This window comes from Pagrus pagrus, assembly GCF_965226575.1.
Source record: "Pagrus pagrus genome assembly, chromosome: 13".
Taxonomy (NCBI): domain Eukaryota; kingdom Metazoa; phylum Chordata; class Actinopteri; order Spariformes; family Sparidae; genus Pagrus; species Pagrus pagrus.
In genome coordinates, this window is record NC_140197.1 from 19,237,493 (window position 1) to 19,254,179 (window position 16,687).

The window sequence follows — 16,687 nt, forward strand, 5'->3', positions numbered from 1 at the left end:
TTTCACAAACAGAAATGGAGGACTTAGTTTTTCTAAGAACACCAGCTTGCCGATTTGGCAATATTTCGAGTTTAAAGAAAGAAGAAAATGGCAAGGAAGCTCCTTGCATGCAAAACATGAAAAATATTTATCAAAGCTTCTAATACACCCACATAAACAAAAGTACATGCAGAGAGAAAAAGATGATCATCAAAGAGGCTGGAGCAGAACATGCAGCTCAGTATTCCTCTTCAGGCAACGAAAAATGATACCGCAAATATACTAACTTCCTCCACAACACGGCTGATGTTTCATATAATTATCTCAGAGATAGTGGGAGCTCACCTTAGCACCTTCAGGAGGAAGGGTGCCTGTTGAAGGAGCTCCATCAGGCGTGTGCACCCCAGAAGCGGGGCAGTGAGGATCCGCATGCTCATGCCCAGCCAACCCCACCTGAGAGCAGCCGCAGAGAGATTGCGGCTCCACCTTCCTGCCAGAGATCAGGTAGGTCTTCAGGCCTGGGGAGACAGAAACAGAGAGAGGCGATGTTATCACTGGTGGATCAGATGAAACTGAAGCAAGCCTGAGTGTGGTTTAGTCATCCCTGTGTGGATGAAGGTATCGGTGGTTGTTTAAGGATTCAGCAGAGGCTCAGCACCCTGCAGGATGAGCTCCCTCTGTGAATTATATTAGCAGGTTTCTGGCATGAAGCTAGACTCAAGAGAGGGAGAAGCTGTGAATATCAATATCTCCCAGCCGAGGAAGCCAAGGTCATGCACATGAGTCAGTCTTGTTTCCATAAACATGTTCATAAATATGAGGTGTCAGGCACTATTGCAGGACTTTCCTTTTTTTAAAATCTGGAACCAGATAGATGAGCCACAAGAGATGAGGCTGCTTATGAAACCAACACCACACATGAACAGCCAAGGTCCACAGATTAATTTTTCTGTTGTCATTTTCCGCTGTCATCACAACTATTTCTATTCCCCTCCTACATAGTCTGAGGAAGAAATTTCAGTATAGAAGTGCTGAAATCCTCCCATATATAATTTCCCAGTGGTAATTTCATTACCACTGGGAAATTATATTATATTATATATATATACACATTTCATTACCACTGTATTGAGATAATTATTTGGTTATGCTGTAAATTAGGGTCCTTCTAATAAGCGAATGAAATGCTATTTTAAACAAGAATAAGAAACTCATAAGAGTTCTATTATAATTCGTAAACAGTCTATAAAAAGCTTCTTATTGGTGCTTATAAATGACTTATAATCAACAATAATCATGGTTATGATGCTTTTATTAACACTTATTTAGTATTATTAATACATATTGTTAATAATCGTCTTCTAGGCACTTGTAATAAGCCTTTATTACCTATTAGGTAACTGTTATAAAGTGTTACCCTCCGTGTGAAGTTCATGCAGGTGATGCCCTCTGTGACCATGACACAGCAGGCACAACAGGCCAGAGCGAAATATTTGAACACCTGCGTCCTCTCACTTTTAACATTGGTATCACGTCCATTACTTCTACAGGGAACATGTGTGTTTGTGCAATTTTGAGCCCAAAATTTAGCCTTCTGAACTGACCAGTTTGCCCAAACGCACAAAACATGGCAATGTGGAGATGAAACAGAAGGCATTTCACTTTTCTTGACAACACGCAAACCTGCATATGTCACGATCTCAGTGAGATTTCCTTTATCTCTTCTGCAGCCTCGGACCAGTGGGTCACCAGGATGCTCCCACAGAGCAATTTTTAATGAGCATTGCAGACATATGGTACACTTCCTGTTTAGGTTTGTGTCGCCAACTTTGTTGCTCAGACAGTCAAAATCAAGTTAAGTGTGTTTTATTTATACAGCACATTTAAAAACAACGGGAGTTGACCCAAAGTGCTTTTCAGTTGAGGCAGATGGGTTCAAAATCATCCAGGATACATGTACGCATGTAAAATGAATAATACATAAAAGGCAATGATGCATAAATATTATATTAAACAAAGTAACAGTAGGAAGTTCAGATAAAATAGAATAAGAAAACAAAATGGACACACCTTAATGGCTTTGCACCATAAACATGGCTACTCCATTGAGATAAAGGAGACCAAACGTTTGTATCTGAACTTTCCTTCCATATTTTCCCATGTTTGTCAGCACCGTTGACAAGCCACAGCCACAGTAACAGATATCAGTATGTGTATGTCAACAGCCTAGGTAAGTACCTGTGACCGTGTGCTTAGCCACATAATTCAACTGTCAGTGAAGCCACAACCTTGGGCTCTGAGCATTGTCTCCTCTAAGTACTTCAGACAGGCCTGCCACTGCCTCGCCTGTGCTGAGCCACCCTGGGGCTGCACTCTCTGACACACGCACACACTCCGAAGAGGCCACACATTCAACACAAAGGGTACGCAGTCATATTTGCAACGGTACGCATGCACACACAGCTTAACGCAGCGGGCGAAAAAACAAGAAATCATGCACACAAAGAAGCCTATGTAAACACAAGTGCAATAATGAGACGCTCACAGAAAAAAAATACACCCCCTCGTGCCACCTACACATCCAGACAAACACATATACACACAGCGAGCGGAGGTGTAGATGGATGGGTGCGCTGTAGCTGGGTCGATAGCCAGGTGGATGAGGACTCGGGGATGGGAAATGAGGGCGGCAAACAGCAGTAACAAAGAACTAATTCCTCGCACCAGTGATGCAGCAAGAAGAGGCAGCAGGACACCGAGAGGAGGCTTTTGACTGCCTTTTAGATCGTGTGAGTGTGACCGCGATTCAAAGACAGATCCAGAAACACAGACGCACACATGCACACACACACACTGCATTGACTGATTCCATTTGTCTGCTAATCAAATCCATCGCTGCCTCCTAACGTGACATGCAGTGACTTCTGCTTCTGCTCATGGGTCAGCAGGGTTACTTTTCTCCCTCTGTCTCGGTTTTTCTGCTCTTCCTCTGCCTTTCCCCGAACCTCTCTGAAGAAAAACTGACTTCGAATGACACACAGTGTTTTCTCATCCTGCGTAAGTACAACAGGTGAATACATCTTAAGGAGCAAAGACATGACCAACAATGTCCCAGTTTCAGTGTGACTTGTTCTCGTCTGTTCACTGAGATTTCTACAAGCCAGATTGGGAGCATTTGAGTCAAAGAGACACTCACATCCGTCTCGGACTGAAGCACTCATAACTACTACTTTGTGAGTCACACAGTTTTATTTATTAATATATTTAGAGTCACGATAAATGCAAATTCTATATCTGCTATTAAAGCAATAGCGCTTGCTGAGTAATAATAAAACTATATAAAATGGGGACCAAGCCAAATCCACCAAAACAGAAATCACTGGACCACTCAGCCTCTATTCCCCGACACTGTAACAGCTTATTAAAGATAATGAAGTCTTTCAGGGCTAGATAATGTGCGCACCAACACATTGCTGTAGAGAAAGGGAGAACAGTGGAGAGAGCAGAGAAGAAATGATAGTGGATGAAGCAATAATGACCCAATATTTTTTTTAAATGCACTTATAAAAAGACAAATAAAAACGAGGTGCCAGACATGAATACAAACGGGGAAAAAACCTCAAACGTAAACATCTCAAAGCTGAAGGAAACAACTGCGACAGGAGATCAGCTGTGGCCTGCTCTCTCCATCACGTCTTGTCAGGTTTTGACTTGTATCAAAATCAATGTGTTGCTGGCTCCATTTCAGACATTTCAGCGCTCTCCTTTTGTCCGACCGAGGAAGAGAAACACGGGTCATGCTCACAGACAGGAATCCATGGCCTTCCCTCTCACAGGTTAATGACGATGTACGTTAGATTGATCGCATCTTGTGGTCAGACGGCTCGTTTCAGAGCCCTGACAGCCAGAGAAGAGCAAGATGAATGGACTGCAGGGGCTCGCAGTGGCGTGCCGTATGTATTCTGTGTGTGTTTGTATGAGGGGTTGCATGAGTTTAAGTGTCTGCAGATGTTTGCACGCCTGGTCCTGGCCACTTTAGGACGATCCCTCGTCCTTTACGACCCAACGTTTAGGCAGCCAACATTACAGTGTTGTCGGGCAGTAAACTGCTGATAAACTGGCCTGACCAACAGCTGGATCCACTGTCTGCTTCAACAGCGTCCAACATCAACAGAATACAGCTGTGCTCTGGAGACCTCACGCCAGGGATAAAGGTCAGAAGACTTCATGCTGTCTATTGCAATTGATGTGTCTTGTTTCTTTCCAGCTGTGTGTGTCTGAATATCCATCTGTGATACATACACATGCATGTATTTGTCCCTCTCATCTCTGGTGACCCTGGGCTAACTGAAGAGCATCATTAGCGGGAGCTTATGGGACTTGAAGTGTCCTGTCCTGTGCTATCAGCTGACAGGGAACAGTAGATAACCTTTCCCCATGAGAGCCCAGTCACATTATCTCCCTCTCCAAGCCCTTTTGATCAGGACAAAGGACAGCGACATGAGAAAAGCACTTTGCAAACAAACAACACCATCACCTCTACTCCTCCCTTCCTCTTGCCTCCTATCGGCACGTCCGAGCTCTTCTGGGACAATGGCCGCCCCTGAACTCCTCTTTGCATGATGCTAAGAGGGGCAGAATTTGGGTGTGCCGAAACAAACGTACACAACAAAAGGTGAGTGCAACACACAAGTGGCCCTGACAGCCCGGTCGCCAGGATATAATGTTGGTGGCTAACGTCCACAGATACGTCCAAGTTTATATGTGGCATAGGCTATGTACCATATTGATATTTGTACAAAACATGCCATTTCACATTCACAATACATGATTATTAACTGACTTTCACATCAGGAGTTACAGGCAACGGCTGCCAAAGTGGACAGCACTGGTTATTTTCAAGGAGATCATAACCCACCATTATAATAATAGAGTATTTGTGGCTTATGTGTTTATGATGACCCTGGGACATTTCCAGCCATGTTTGTGGTGACAAAAAAACTGATGTTTCCCCAGAAAATTGTGACCATCTATGGCCATGTTTGTGGCAGCTGAAGCTGGTGTTTTTAAGGAGACATTGGCGACATTTCCAGCCGTGTTTGTGGTGTCCAAAACCGGATATTTTTCCCAGAAAGTGGGGCAATGGTGACAGACGCGGGTGTCTTTAGGGAGACCTCGGGACATTTCCAGCTGTGTTTGTGGTGACCAAAAGAAGTATTTTAAGCCAAACCATGATGTTTCCTAACCATAACCAAGTGGTTTATGTGCCTTAACCTAAGCAGGGCATAAAAACAGTGTTGTGACAAGAGAGAAACAGAAAAACTGAACCTCAACAAAAATAAGCTGAAGAAACGCACAGCTTGAACTTTTCTGTGGTTTTGCAGAAACGTACTTAGCTAACATTTATTCTGGCGATTGGTTTGACCCTGAGCAAAGAGAATTTATTAGCTGCAAGGTAAATGACCAAGCACAAAAGACACAACCTTAAACTGTCCTCCAACAAAGAACACAAAACGGGGGAATAAAAGGATGGTAGGCCAAACTGTTATTTCAAGAAAAATAAATCAAATGTTTCCCTTAGGTACGCAGGAGAAGAGAAAAATAGATACATTCTGTTTTTTTTAAAAAGCACATGCTACAGGTACATTCGCCATACAATGAAAGTTTTTGATCCTTTATCTCAAAGCAACACCTTTCCTTTCAAATTCCCTTTGCAACCCAAGTGGGACTGAGTAACAAATGTCGCTATCCCAGGGAGGCTTACAAAAAGCAGCAGAACACAGAGGGCAACGGAGAGGGTAGGAGAGTTGGCAGATATGCTTGGATCAGCACACACTCCCCCACACACACACCCACATCTTCCAGTAATGACAGGTTTGCCTTCCTGGGCCAGGTATCAGAGCAGGAGGCCAGTGGAGCAGGTGGCGCAGAGAAACCAGCCCTGCTGGGCCGGGCAGCTCTCCTTGCCAGTTGGCACTGCCAGCAAGCAGCCCCCCTCCTTCTCCCTCCACTGCGTCCCAGTCCTGGGATATACTGTACATCCTGTCCCTGTCGGGGGGGACGAGGGCAGGTGCAACAGGAGGAAAACGGTCCAGTATGACAGGTTGTTTAGAGCGACTTTATTGCTGCAGTTTATAGAGCAGAGAAGGGAGAGAGAAGAAGAAGACATTGTAGAGATTTTGGCACCAATTCAAGAGGAGAAAGAGTGGACTAAGAGAGAGGAAGAGGACAGATTGAGTCCGTGAGTTGGCTGGTAGTGGTGGTGGAACGAAACCTGTGCGTGTGCTGTGTGTGAGTGAACCCATTCAGTCCGAAAACATGACAGACACACATACATTTTTCATGAGGAATCACCCAGGGATTCACACTGTCATTTCTGACAGTAAAGGAGAGGCTGGGAGTTCGGTGTGTCTCCAGAGCCGAGGGCGAGCGGGAGTGGGGGAGGGCGAGCGTTGAGCTTCCTTTTTCTTTTCTTTTTTACACTCTTGCTGTGCCCAGGTTACTTCTGAGTCATTAAAGAGGTCACGTTAAGAAGGTGAGCAGAATTATTCACAATGTCAAATTAGGGGAGACTGTCTCCTCTGTCGGAGAATGTCGAGCGGAGACGTTTTAACAGCCAATAACAGACTCCAGTCTTCTGAATGATACAGAGGAGAGGATGTTTCACACTTGGCTCTATTTACTACATTCATAAACAAGACGATTACACGATGAGCAAAATGCTGATTCATGTTTACATGTGCACTGGGCTTGTATCCAACACCATAATTTATCAATGTTTTATTACAGTACTCCTCTGATGGATTTAAAGGAGATTAGGGCTGGGAGATATAACGGTGCCGTTAAACAGCAGAGATTTGTCAACCTGAAGAGATTCTGATGTACTGTTTTTACCAAAGTAGCTGCTCTTCAAATACCTGCTGCTGATGAGGCCATTGTTGGCTAATTTGCAAATCAATGAGCTTCATGGAAATATTTGGTTTGCAAGATTTTGGCGTCAGTGATGAAGTGCTTTGACTTCTGTGGGGTTTTCTTTCACTACATTAGCCAAAAAAGCCATTTGGTTATTCTATCCAGAAATGGTTTAAAAATTGAGTTTCCAGGAAAAAGTATTGGATCATAACCTACAGCGATGATGCAATATAAAATAAACATAGTTATAAGATTACGTTATGAGTACTCAGATTACCTTTTTGTTAACTTGGTGACCGTACTACCTTGTTGTTCCTGCCTGCTTTGTTAAAATGAAATGCAATGGTTTTTATTTGAGTTGTTTCATTTTTGTTTGAGTAAATTATGACAACAACAAAAAACTCTTACCCTTGCGTTACAAACAAGTATAATGGCAATTCTGCTCTGAGAAGTTGTTCCATTAGCTAAATTCTTCAGAGACTTCTTCAGAGCTTCTCCCTGACTTTTAAGGTTAAGTTCAGCCAAAAAATGAAAACTGAGTCATTACCTTCTTGCTCTCATGCCGATGAACAGTCAGGTAAAGTGTGGGGACTTATTTTGACACGTAAAAAAACTATTGAAAAATAAAACAGTACAATGGCTTCATACAGCTCGTCTGGCGTAATCCAAGTCTCTGGAAGCCTTAAGATCCCCAATTTATTTTAAAACAAATTATTGAACTTATTAAACTATACTGAACTTTCATTTTTGGGTCAACGTTTCCTTTTTATGTCGGCATACTGTTGCAGGATTACATATGAAATCAAAAAGCCTTCCTGCATCTTTTTCCTGTTATAATACTTGCTCGCTGCTTAATGTTTATTATTCCCCTCTGGTGCAGTGGTTCCCTAACCGCAAACTTTTGCTGCTAAGAACCACTGCAGAAGCCATGGTTTATAAGTTCGAATCACTTGATAAACCATACTGTATAAGTAAATATAATCCTGTGTAATAGTCTAGACTATAGAACCTATTTGCTTAATTTTCTAAGTTACAAGTAGTAGCAAACACTGGTACTTCAACATAAACTGGATACAACTAAAGCACTGTACACGTCCAACTCATTGCCGTGCAGCTAAACTAATACAGTTTTTCACAAACACTCACTGACTCCAGATAACCCACAGTGACCTCTTGGTGTCAGTTATATAAGCTCATAAAACGAAACAGCAAGTCTTGCACACCACCTGGTCTTTCTCAGCACATTAGCTCTTCAGGTTTGGGACGAAAACACGTCTCCGAACTGTGAGTTACGTCAGAGTACTTATGCACACACACACACACACACACACACACACTGTCCCAGCACAACGGGTCTCTCTTCCTGTTGCAATCAACACAATTTGTCGATATCCTTCCCCTCTCTCTGTCCCCTCAACGCTGTCAACATGGGTGGCACGAAAACAAAAGTTCCATATTTGGCCGGTGTTTTTTTTCCCCCTGGCTTCAATCCGGCCCCATCAACAATAGAAACACTTGACATCTCTCCAAAGTCTTTAACTCTCGCTTTACTGTCTGTCTCACTCTGTGCTCGCTCTGTATTCTGTGCCTCCATCCTTGACCGTCTCAGGCTGCCATGGTCAGCTGGCAGAACAATAGATACAGTTGACATCCCTCCAAAATCTTTAACCCCCCACCCCCCCCACCCCCCCCCACCCCACCCACCTCATCCTTTGCTCAGTGGCCTGTGTTTTCTCCCTCTTTTGTCAATCACTGTAACTCACTGTCTGTCTGTCCGAGCCAATATCCATCTGCCTCGTCAACGCGCAGGCTTTTCTGCGAACGATTGCCACGGCTGACATCATCCCGAAAAGCTCAGCCTCACTTTCCGTCTCATCTTTTTTGCACCATCTTGCTCTCCTCCATCAAACCCGCTGAATGCTAATACCCCCGACACTCTTTTCATCTCTCCCATAATGGTCGCCATATGGCTCCTCCTGCAATTCAGCACATCTGTCCAGTTCACTTGTTTGCTGCTCAATATGTTTCAAAGATTTTTTTTTCTTTATAGTGGTGATCTACATTGAATTTTTTGAAATAGATATGAAATCTTTTTTTTCCCGTTCAATCTTTCACTTGTTTTAATGAAATATTTAAGCCCTTTGGAGCTGAGGCACAGCATGAAATCTTAACAGCTCGCTAGTGTTGTCATTGTCCTGTGAAAATCATCTCCAAAACATAATTTTTTTATAAGCTATGCAAAACTGCCTCGTTTTGGCTTTGTGATGGTGCATTTTTATGACAACAGTGAGTTTTTAAATGGTCTATTTAGCGTAAGACGTAAGGGAAAGGAACACTTCCAGCCCAGGGCATTCAAGATTATGATTAAAATCTTAATCTTAAAATGTATTTTTACAAGCAGGTCATCGTATTATGTCAGACTTTCTTCATGATTATATAACCCTTCAGGTGGTTCAGCCCTCAACCTTCTCAGTCTGCTGCCTTCACCTTACGAAAAAGAGAAAATTAGTCAGGAGTTGGAACAAAACAAAAAAGACATATTTTCTGTGACATTCTAGGCTCTAACGGAAAATTCGATTTCCTCACATGCTGAATTATCTCGACCTGACACGCTATTGACCCGCAGCTATGAGCAGCGCTCCACATATCGATTAAACAGTGACTGAGTTTGTGGCTCCGGGTAAATGATCAAAGCTAACAGCCAACACAGACAAACATCTCCCTCCCTCTCATCCTCCTCTTCTGCTTTGACTCTGGAGGCTTTGCTTGCTCACCATTTTGCGTAATGGCATCTTAACTGGGGGTCAATGATAAAAATGTGCTGGATCTTTTGCTGAGCCACTCTCTGAGGACTCTAAAAGAAACGAAAGCAGGCCAAAGATACAGCCGGAGCAAATCAGGCTGCTAACTAAAAGCATCACAGAAAGCACTGCCTGAAACAGAGACACGCGGCTGTTTGCACTGTTGACCTGCATCCGCTTAAAAAGTGGAATTGACAGGTTCATTAAATCTCACGGTCAAGCACAGACAGAAGGGCCGGAAACAATTTGATATGCAGCCTGTTAGGATAAGCATTGCTGTAATGTTTGTTGATGAAGGCGTCATTTCAAAAACAGCGGAGGCAGCACTCCTACTCAACAGTTACAGAGTGAGACAGCAGCAAGATGGAGGGTAGAAGAACAGAAAAAAAACAGGGAGGCAGAAAGGAGGAGTGACATGGATGGAGACAGATTGAAAGTGATAAAAGGATGGGGAATGACCTCTGTCGGGAATATAACAGGTACTTAGCACACACACACACACAACTCACACACATGCACGCACACACACACACACACACACATCAATACATGCAGTAAGTCAGCAATGGCCTTTCGGAGTGACAGCATGGGGGATTCCTGGGGCGATAAAGTACGTGGATGGAGGAGCAGCTGACAGCTGGAGGGGACACAGGAGGGATGTCCCACACCGAAGCCAGCGAGGGAGCTGAGCCTGGGGCAGGAACCAACCACAGCTATACACTGAAGCTGTTGTTACCTTGTGGAAGATAGGTATTGGTGTTTAGGTATGTAAGCCATTGGTTACAAAAAAAAGAACCCAAAATCAAAAATGACAGTCAAAAAAAGTCTGATGATACTATGACAAAATCAAGAATAATCTTCATGTAACCAGCAAATTGTTGGTATGATTATTTCAGCAGCCACAGCCATCACAGCAAACAGAGCTGTTAAATGACTAACTGATTTATTGACTGATTGTTTGAGCACACACACAAACAATCACAGTCTCATGCATTAATCAAGCCATTTTGGAAACTAGGAAAATTATACATCAACTTAAAATGGAGGAAGTCCCTGACTGTCTGCATCTCTGCCCTTCATTTTACTCTTGAGAGGTGTATGGCCGAGGAGCCAAGGAAGTGCGCTGTCGAGTGTGAGCTCTTGTGATCCACAACACATCTATATTAATAGTGTGCTGCTATGGCCAGAAGTACACACTATGCAGTGAATCGAGATGGGACCCAATTTATGTGTTCAATCGGCAAACGACATGCTGGGAACAGCTTGTTCTCAGTCAATCGCTACAGGACTTTTTTTTTTTTTGCTAACCGCAAAACAGACGGCAAGTAAACTAAACTTGAACGTTTCAAGCATCAGCGTAATGTAACTTTTGGGATGCATACTTTTATTCCTGGAATTATCCTGGTTCCAAGTAGCTAAATAGCCTGGTCCCAAAATGCTAGCTGTTAGCAATGACAGCAGCCAGTCGATTGCACCCAAATGACACATATAGAGTGGCAAAGTCACGCCACTTCCAGGATCCAGTATTATTTGTCTCTCTCCATTCAATAAATATTTTTCCGATATAAAGTCCCATGTGGTCCATCGGCTCTCTATACTCGAGCATTGCGAGGGGATGCAACTACAGTAAGTCATAGCAGGTGTATTACGCAGAACCCAAGGGAGCTCAGTTTCGAATGAGAAGTTGTGTGGATGAGTGTATAAAAACGAGAGAAACACTGGAAGCGTGTGTGAGGGACGAGCAATTTTAAAAGAGAGGCTTCATCACTCTTAAAGCGAGAGAGAGCTAAAACTGGACTCAGACACTCTAAAATTCATTTCACGGTCTGCACTTCTATACTAAAATACTCAGGCATGCCTATACAACGGACACAAAAGAATTCATAGAGGAAAACACACTTTAACTGTACATTAGGCACACACACACAAACATGCAATCCATGCAGGCTGAGTGCTGTAGCAGGTTTCAGGGTGGACTGGCTCCCCGTCATCCTCCCTCATTCATAATTCAAAAAGCCATTTATCACACACACACACACACACACACATACACACACACTCCCGCTGTGCCCACTAACGAGACACTACAGCTACACGGACCGGCTTCATGTGTGGGTCTTTGCATTTAGTGTGCCTGAACGCCAGTTGCAAAAAGTGCCTGTGAGTGTGCACTTCTAGGAGGGTGGGTGGGGGTTGTTGTGAGTGTCACCTCAAGAGTGAGCTCCATCTGTCAATGTCAGTGAAGTCTTGTGTGCGCCATAGTAGAAGGAGCGCTGGCATTTTCTGTACCCTTGATCACACAGGAGAAAAGCTTAGGATGCATCAATGACTCATGATAGCAATTTATCACCCGAGCATGTGCGCGGCGGCGAGGAGAACGAGCTCAGCCCCATGTGCAGCTCAACTCACTGCACCTAGACATCCGAGTACCAGGAATACAGACGCACAGAGGCGCTTTTACATTTCCTTCACTTTTTCAAGGTTTGCATCTTCGACAATCAGAATGCACACAATTTGTATCTGTGTAGGTGTCCTTTAGAGCTGTGGTGGCGACTCAGCGCTGCACGTGTTCAGTTTATCCTTGGCTGGTCGCACACAAAAATAGGCCTTCGCTCGGCTTTTACCACAATACGAGAGCCAGAATTTTAGCTGAATAAAGTCAGTTTGGCCCCGTTCTCCCATTCAGAGTGCCAGTCCTTCCATCTAAAAAGACCCTCCAGTTTTCAAGCTGACCCTCGCCCCTTTCAATAGCCCATTGCCATGGCAATTAGCCTTGGCGGACCCAGCTGGAGTAAGCGTGTATGTGTGTGTGTGTTGCTGAAGATGCGAAACGTCCTTTCCCATGTGCTGTGCGGAGGCTGGTGTTGTGACTGTGAGCCAGGTGGAGCCCTGAACAGGGTGAACCTGAAGGGGCAACTCTATCCATCTTCCTGTCTCACTCTATTTATCAGTTTTCTCTCTTGATAACCCCTTTCTTGCTCCTTGTATTTTTTTCTCAGCCCACAGGGAGGATGGTTAAGTTTCCAGGACTATATACGATCACATAGTCTCAGCTGTTTGATAATAGATTGGCTCGCCGTATGCAATGAACGAGAGAGCAGAAGCAAGAAGATTCCTTTACAAACTCTGGCTTTGTTGAAAAATGTTGACATTATGCTAAAGGCATTATGCTATCAAGATGGCATGAGATTACTGTATCTGTGACACTGTAAATAAGTTTTTTTTTGGTCGCCTGCGGGTGTGAAAAGACTCCAATCTGCGGGTAATCATGTTGCATGCCTCGAAAGTTGTATGAAAGAAAGAAAGAAAGAAAGAAAGAAAACCGTGGTTAAGATATGAGAATACGCAGAACCATAACTAAATCATGATGTCTACTGCCCTACACACCAATACTCCCCGCCATCCTCCACCACTCATAACCTCTGTGAGTAATGGACTGATTATACAAGAAAGTAAATATCTGTCATGTGACTACCGACACACAACAGGGCGACGCTTGGCTGCACTACATTAGCTCACCTGCACTGGTTTAATGGTGGCTAATGGAGCAGCTGAAACGTGGAACATCACAGCACATTACTCTCCTATTTCACATTTCATAGCAAATGGCCTTGGGGAATAAATGAACAGTTTATGTGTGTTAAACGATCGTAGCTAAGACTCTATTCACTTGTAGAACTAGGTCTACCAAATCAAACATGTCGATTTGATACAACATATGTATATATTATTTTATCTGATAACTCAGACTAGTGCTTATTGTCATTGGGCTTTGAAATGCTGGAAAACTGAGAACAATTATAATGTGTTATGTCTCTTTTTTTGTCCAACCAACAGTATTCAATTTACACTGTATACTATAATGGCACTCGGCAGAGTGCATTCCACCATCAAGGCCCAACAGTCCCCTTTATCTGCATCAAATTTTACTCACTCATAGATACCAGCCACCGAAATATGCCGGATTTTTGCATCAAGATTCATGCAGAAATTACAAAAATGTCTCACAATGATAAAGAAAGTGAAAACAAAGGGCGTTTTTGAGATATAGTGCTCACAAGACTGGAAAGGATGGACAGACAACCCTGAAAACATACTGCCACGGCTATCATCGATGTGGAGGCATAAAAATCAGGGAAAGTCTGCAGCACATTCACCACAATTTCACAAAACTATTACAACTACTAAAACTACAATATCACAATGTTGCACTTAGGACAATAGTATCATATTATCAACTGATGCCAACTCCGCTGCAGTGCTGGTGGCTGTGTAAAACACAGTTTTGTCAGCAGCATCAGAATCCATAGAGAATACCTCCATCCTACAGCCGCCGAGAGGTCACCTGAACATTATCCTTTGTCTGCACAGCCACTGATATCGATTTGCTGTGTGTGCTTAACTTACTGAATTAAAAAGGCAAGAGGCTTCTGAGCAAAGTGAAACAGTGTGTGTTGGACGGCACGTTGTGTAGCATGTCCTACTCCACATGCTACATGTGCTGTGTTTGTTCTACAGGCTCAGCCGTGTCAGCTGCTCGCATGTGTGGCTCCTTATCAGACAGACAGCGGCGGCGCTGATATCAGGCTCTCTCATCCACCTCGCCCTGGGTCATTTCTGTCAGAGTAGATAGAGGCAGGACACTTCACCATTGAGCCAATAGGACAGCCGTCCCCTATGGGAGGTTTACAGGGTCTGCTGACACTTGTCAGGATTAAGAGGAGCACAACAGGTTACACAGACGTTTAGAGGAAAACCTCAAACAGTATCAGTTCAATAAAAAGCTCACTGGGCCATGCCGATAAGATTATTAGCACCCTTTGGGATAAAATGCTTTCTACCTTTCTGCTGTTAATCTAGAAACTCATTACACCCCCGAGTAGAATCTTTGCTCGATGCTGCTGGGTCGAAGCTGCAAGCAGTATCCTTGCGGTACAGTCCTCCTGGACAAGCACAGGTAGTTCAATCCTGCTGAGTAACAGTGTGACACAGCAGATAACCTAAACAACTGCAGCTATATCACCACATCATAGACCTTCAATAACCTTGCCACAATGGCTCCATTTTTGCAGAGCTTGACAAGGGATCCTGAAGCTCTGCAGACTAACTCTGTATGATAAGCCCATACAGATGATTAATGGTTAGATTGCATTGCCGCAGGCGTCAATGCCATGCTGTGCTGAACCTTTGAGATACAGCACAGAGAGATACTGTACAATGCAGTGTGATGTATTATGCCATTACTCTCCTGGCAGAGCTGTAATCTACCATACATAGCCAAGGTGTTCCAGGCAGGGGTCGGACACTGCAATACAATATAGCAGTTTAGAGCCCCCCCGGCTTTTTTGTTCACCTGGCAGCCTCCGAAGACGAGAGGGCTGCTACAGAATGCAATATGCTGTGTCATAGTAATCCCTGGATCTGTTTACCACTGGTTTTATAAACCATCCCAACAGCCTAATCATACTCCAGCTCTGTGTCTGCCCCTCCTTACCCCCTCCAATAGTAAGCCACTCCACACAGAGCACCTCACTTCACTATCGACCCCCCTGTCTCTCTACAGTGGGGATGAATGCTGCGTGTGAATACTGATTTGGGCTCAAGAGTCTAGACGACAATTATGCCAGGTATTTTGATTGCTGGCAGGGGCAGACGACAGCTGTGTATATATTAAGGTGAAGAAGCCAATCCGTTTAACTTTTTGTCAAGTGCAGCAGTATGTAGACTGACAGCACAAAAACACACACACACAGCACTTTAGGTGTGAAACCCGGTGGCTTACATGAGTACAGCCTCCCTTTCTCTGCTTGGGATTCGCACTAGAGCTCAATGCTGAGGTCCAGTTACACGGTGGCCTTATGTAGTGGCGGTTAGGTAACGCTGCTGCAGTTCTGCTCTTTAGTACCACCATCCATTGGACCCAAGTAGTAGTAGTAGTAGTAGTAGTAATAGTAGCGTCCAAGGAGGCAGAATTGGACAATGGTTGAAGCAACAATATTTAACTATTTTACCCTAAAATAACAGCTTCAAAATTATTTTGGTACTGTTATTAATGAGATATCAAAGCATGCATTATAGATTAATCAGATGTAGGCACTTTGAAATACTTAATTAATAGAACCAGAGTCGGTCAAGCAGGCAACACAACCGAGCTCAGCAGTCTCTATGGACATCATGACCGAGGCAAAAACACCAAGAAAGACGTTGACAGAGGAAGATTCACCGAGCAAAAGACAAGTTAATCTCAGGCTAACTTTTAGACGTTTGAAACAGTTTCCCGAAAATGTAACACTGCAAGGCAGATGCCAAGCTGAACCTCTTGCTGTTGGACTAATATTATATGGCTTGCTATTTCTTGTGTTGTTGCACTTGCTTGATGTTAGCTGTGTTAGCATATTGGTTGATGTAATCTCAAAAAAGTGTCTTATCTATACCACCAAACCCAAAAGCTACCAGTTCTTGCACAATGTTGCTGTAAGAGGAGTTCTTCTACCTCCCTGTCTGGTTCTCTCTCGCCTCTCTTCCTCTATTCCTGCATCTTTAAGTGCTGCCTCAAAACCAGCCTCATCCATCGTGGTCAAGGTCACAGGTAGCAGCCATTATAAGTAATTCTCCACAGAGCCTCAGGCAAATGCTGTACACTTTGCTGGCTGACGGTGCATCCCTATGGAAAAGCATTCACAGGGTAGGGGAAGGGATGTGTGAGCGTTAATGTGTGCATGTGAGTCTCCCAAAAGCACAAATGCCTTGCCCGATAACTAATACCAGATGAAGTAATAGGGCCAGAGTGAAGAGACACAGAACATTCATCACCAGGAATATTTGCAGCTAAATTCTGCTCTGTGCTCGAATCAATTTCAATGTAGCTAATCAATTACTGCTCTGCGGGCTTAAAGGTGGACAAGGTATTGGGACAAATTAATATTGTGGACCAGAATACATATTATCTTCTGTTTTGTAGCCGGCACAACCCCTGGCTTTGGTTGATTTTCTTT

At 43.8% G+C, this 16,687-nt stretch overlaps 1 protein-coding gene across 2 annotated transcripts in view; it reads right to left on the minus strand.

Annotated features, from left to right (window-relative positions):
• LOC311268146 (adenylate cyclase 9) overlaps positions 1-16,687 on the minus strand; it is a 36,603-nt gene that overhangs the window by 12,302 nt on the left and 7,614 nt on the right. For both annotated transcript variants that reach the window (XM_084371595.1, XM_084371594.1), the window contains exon 2: positions 325-497. In XM_084371595.1, coding sequence (XP_084227721.1) covers positions 325-497 — 173 coding nt within the window. The remainder of the gene's footprint in view (positions 1-324; positions 498-16,687) is intronic.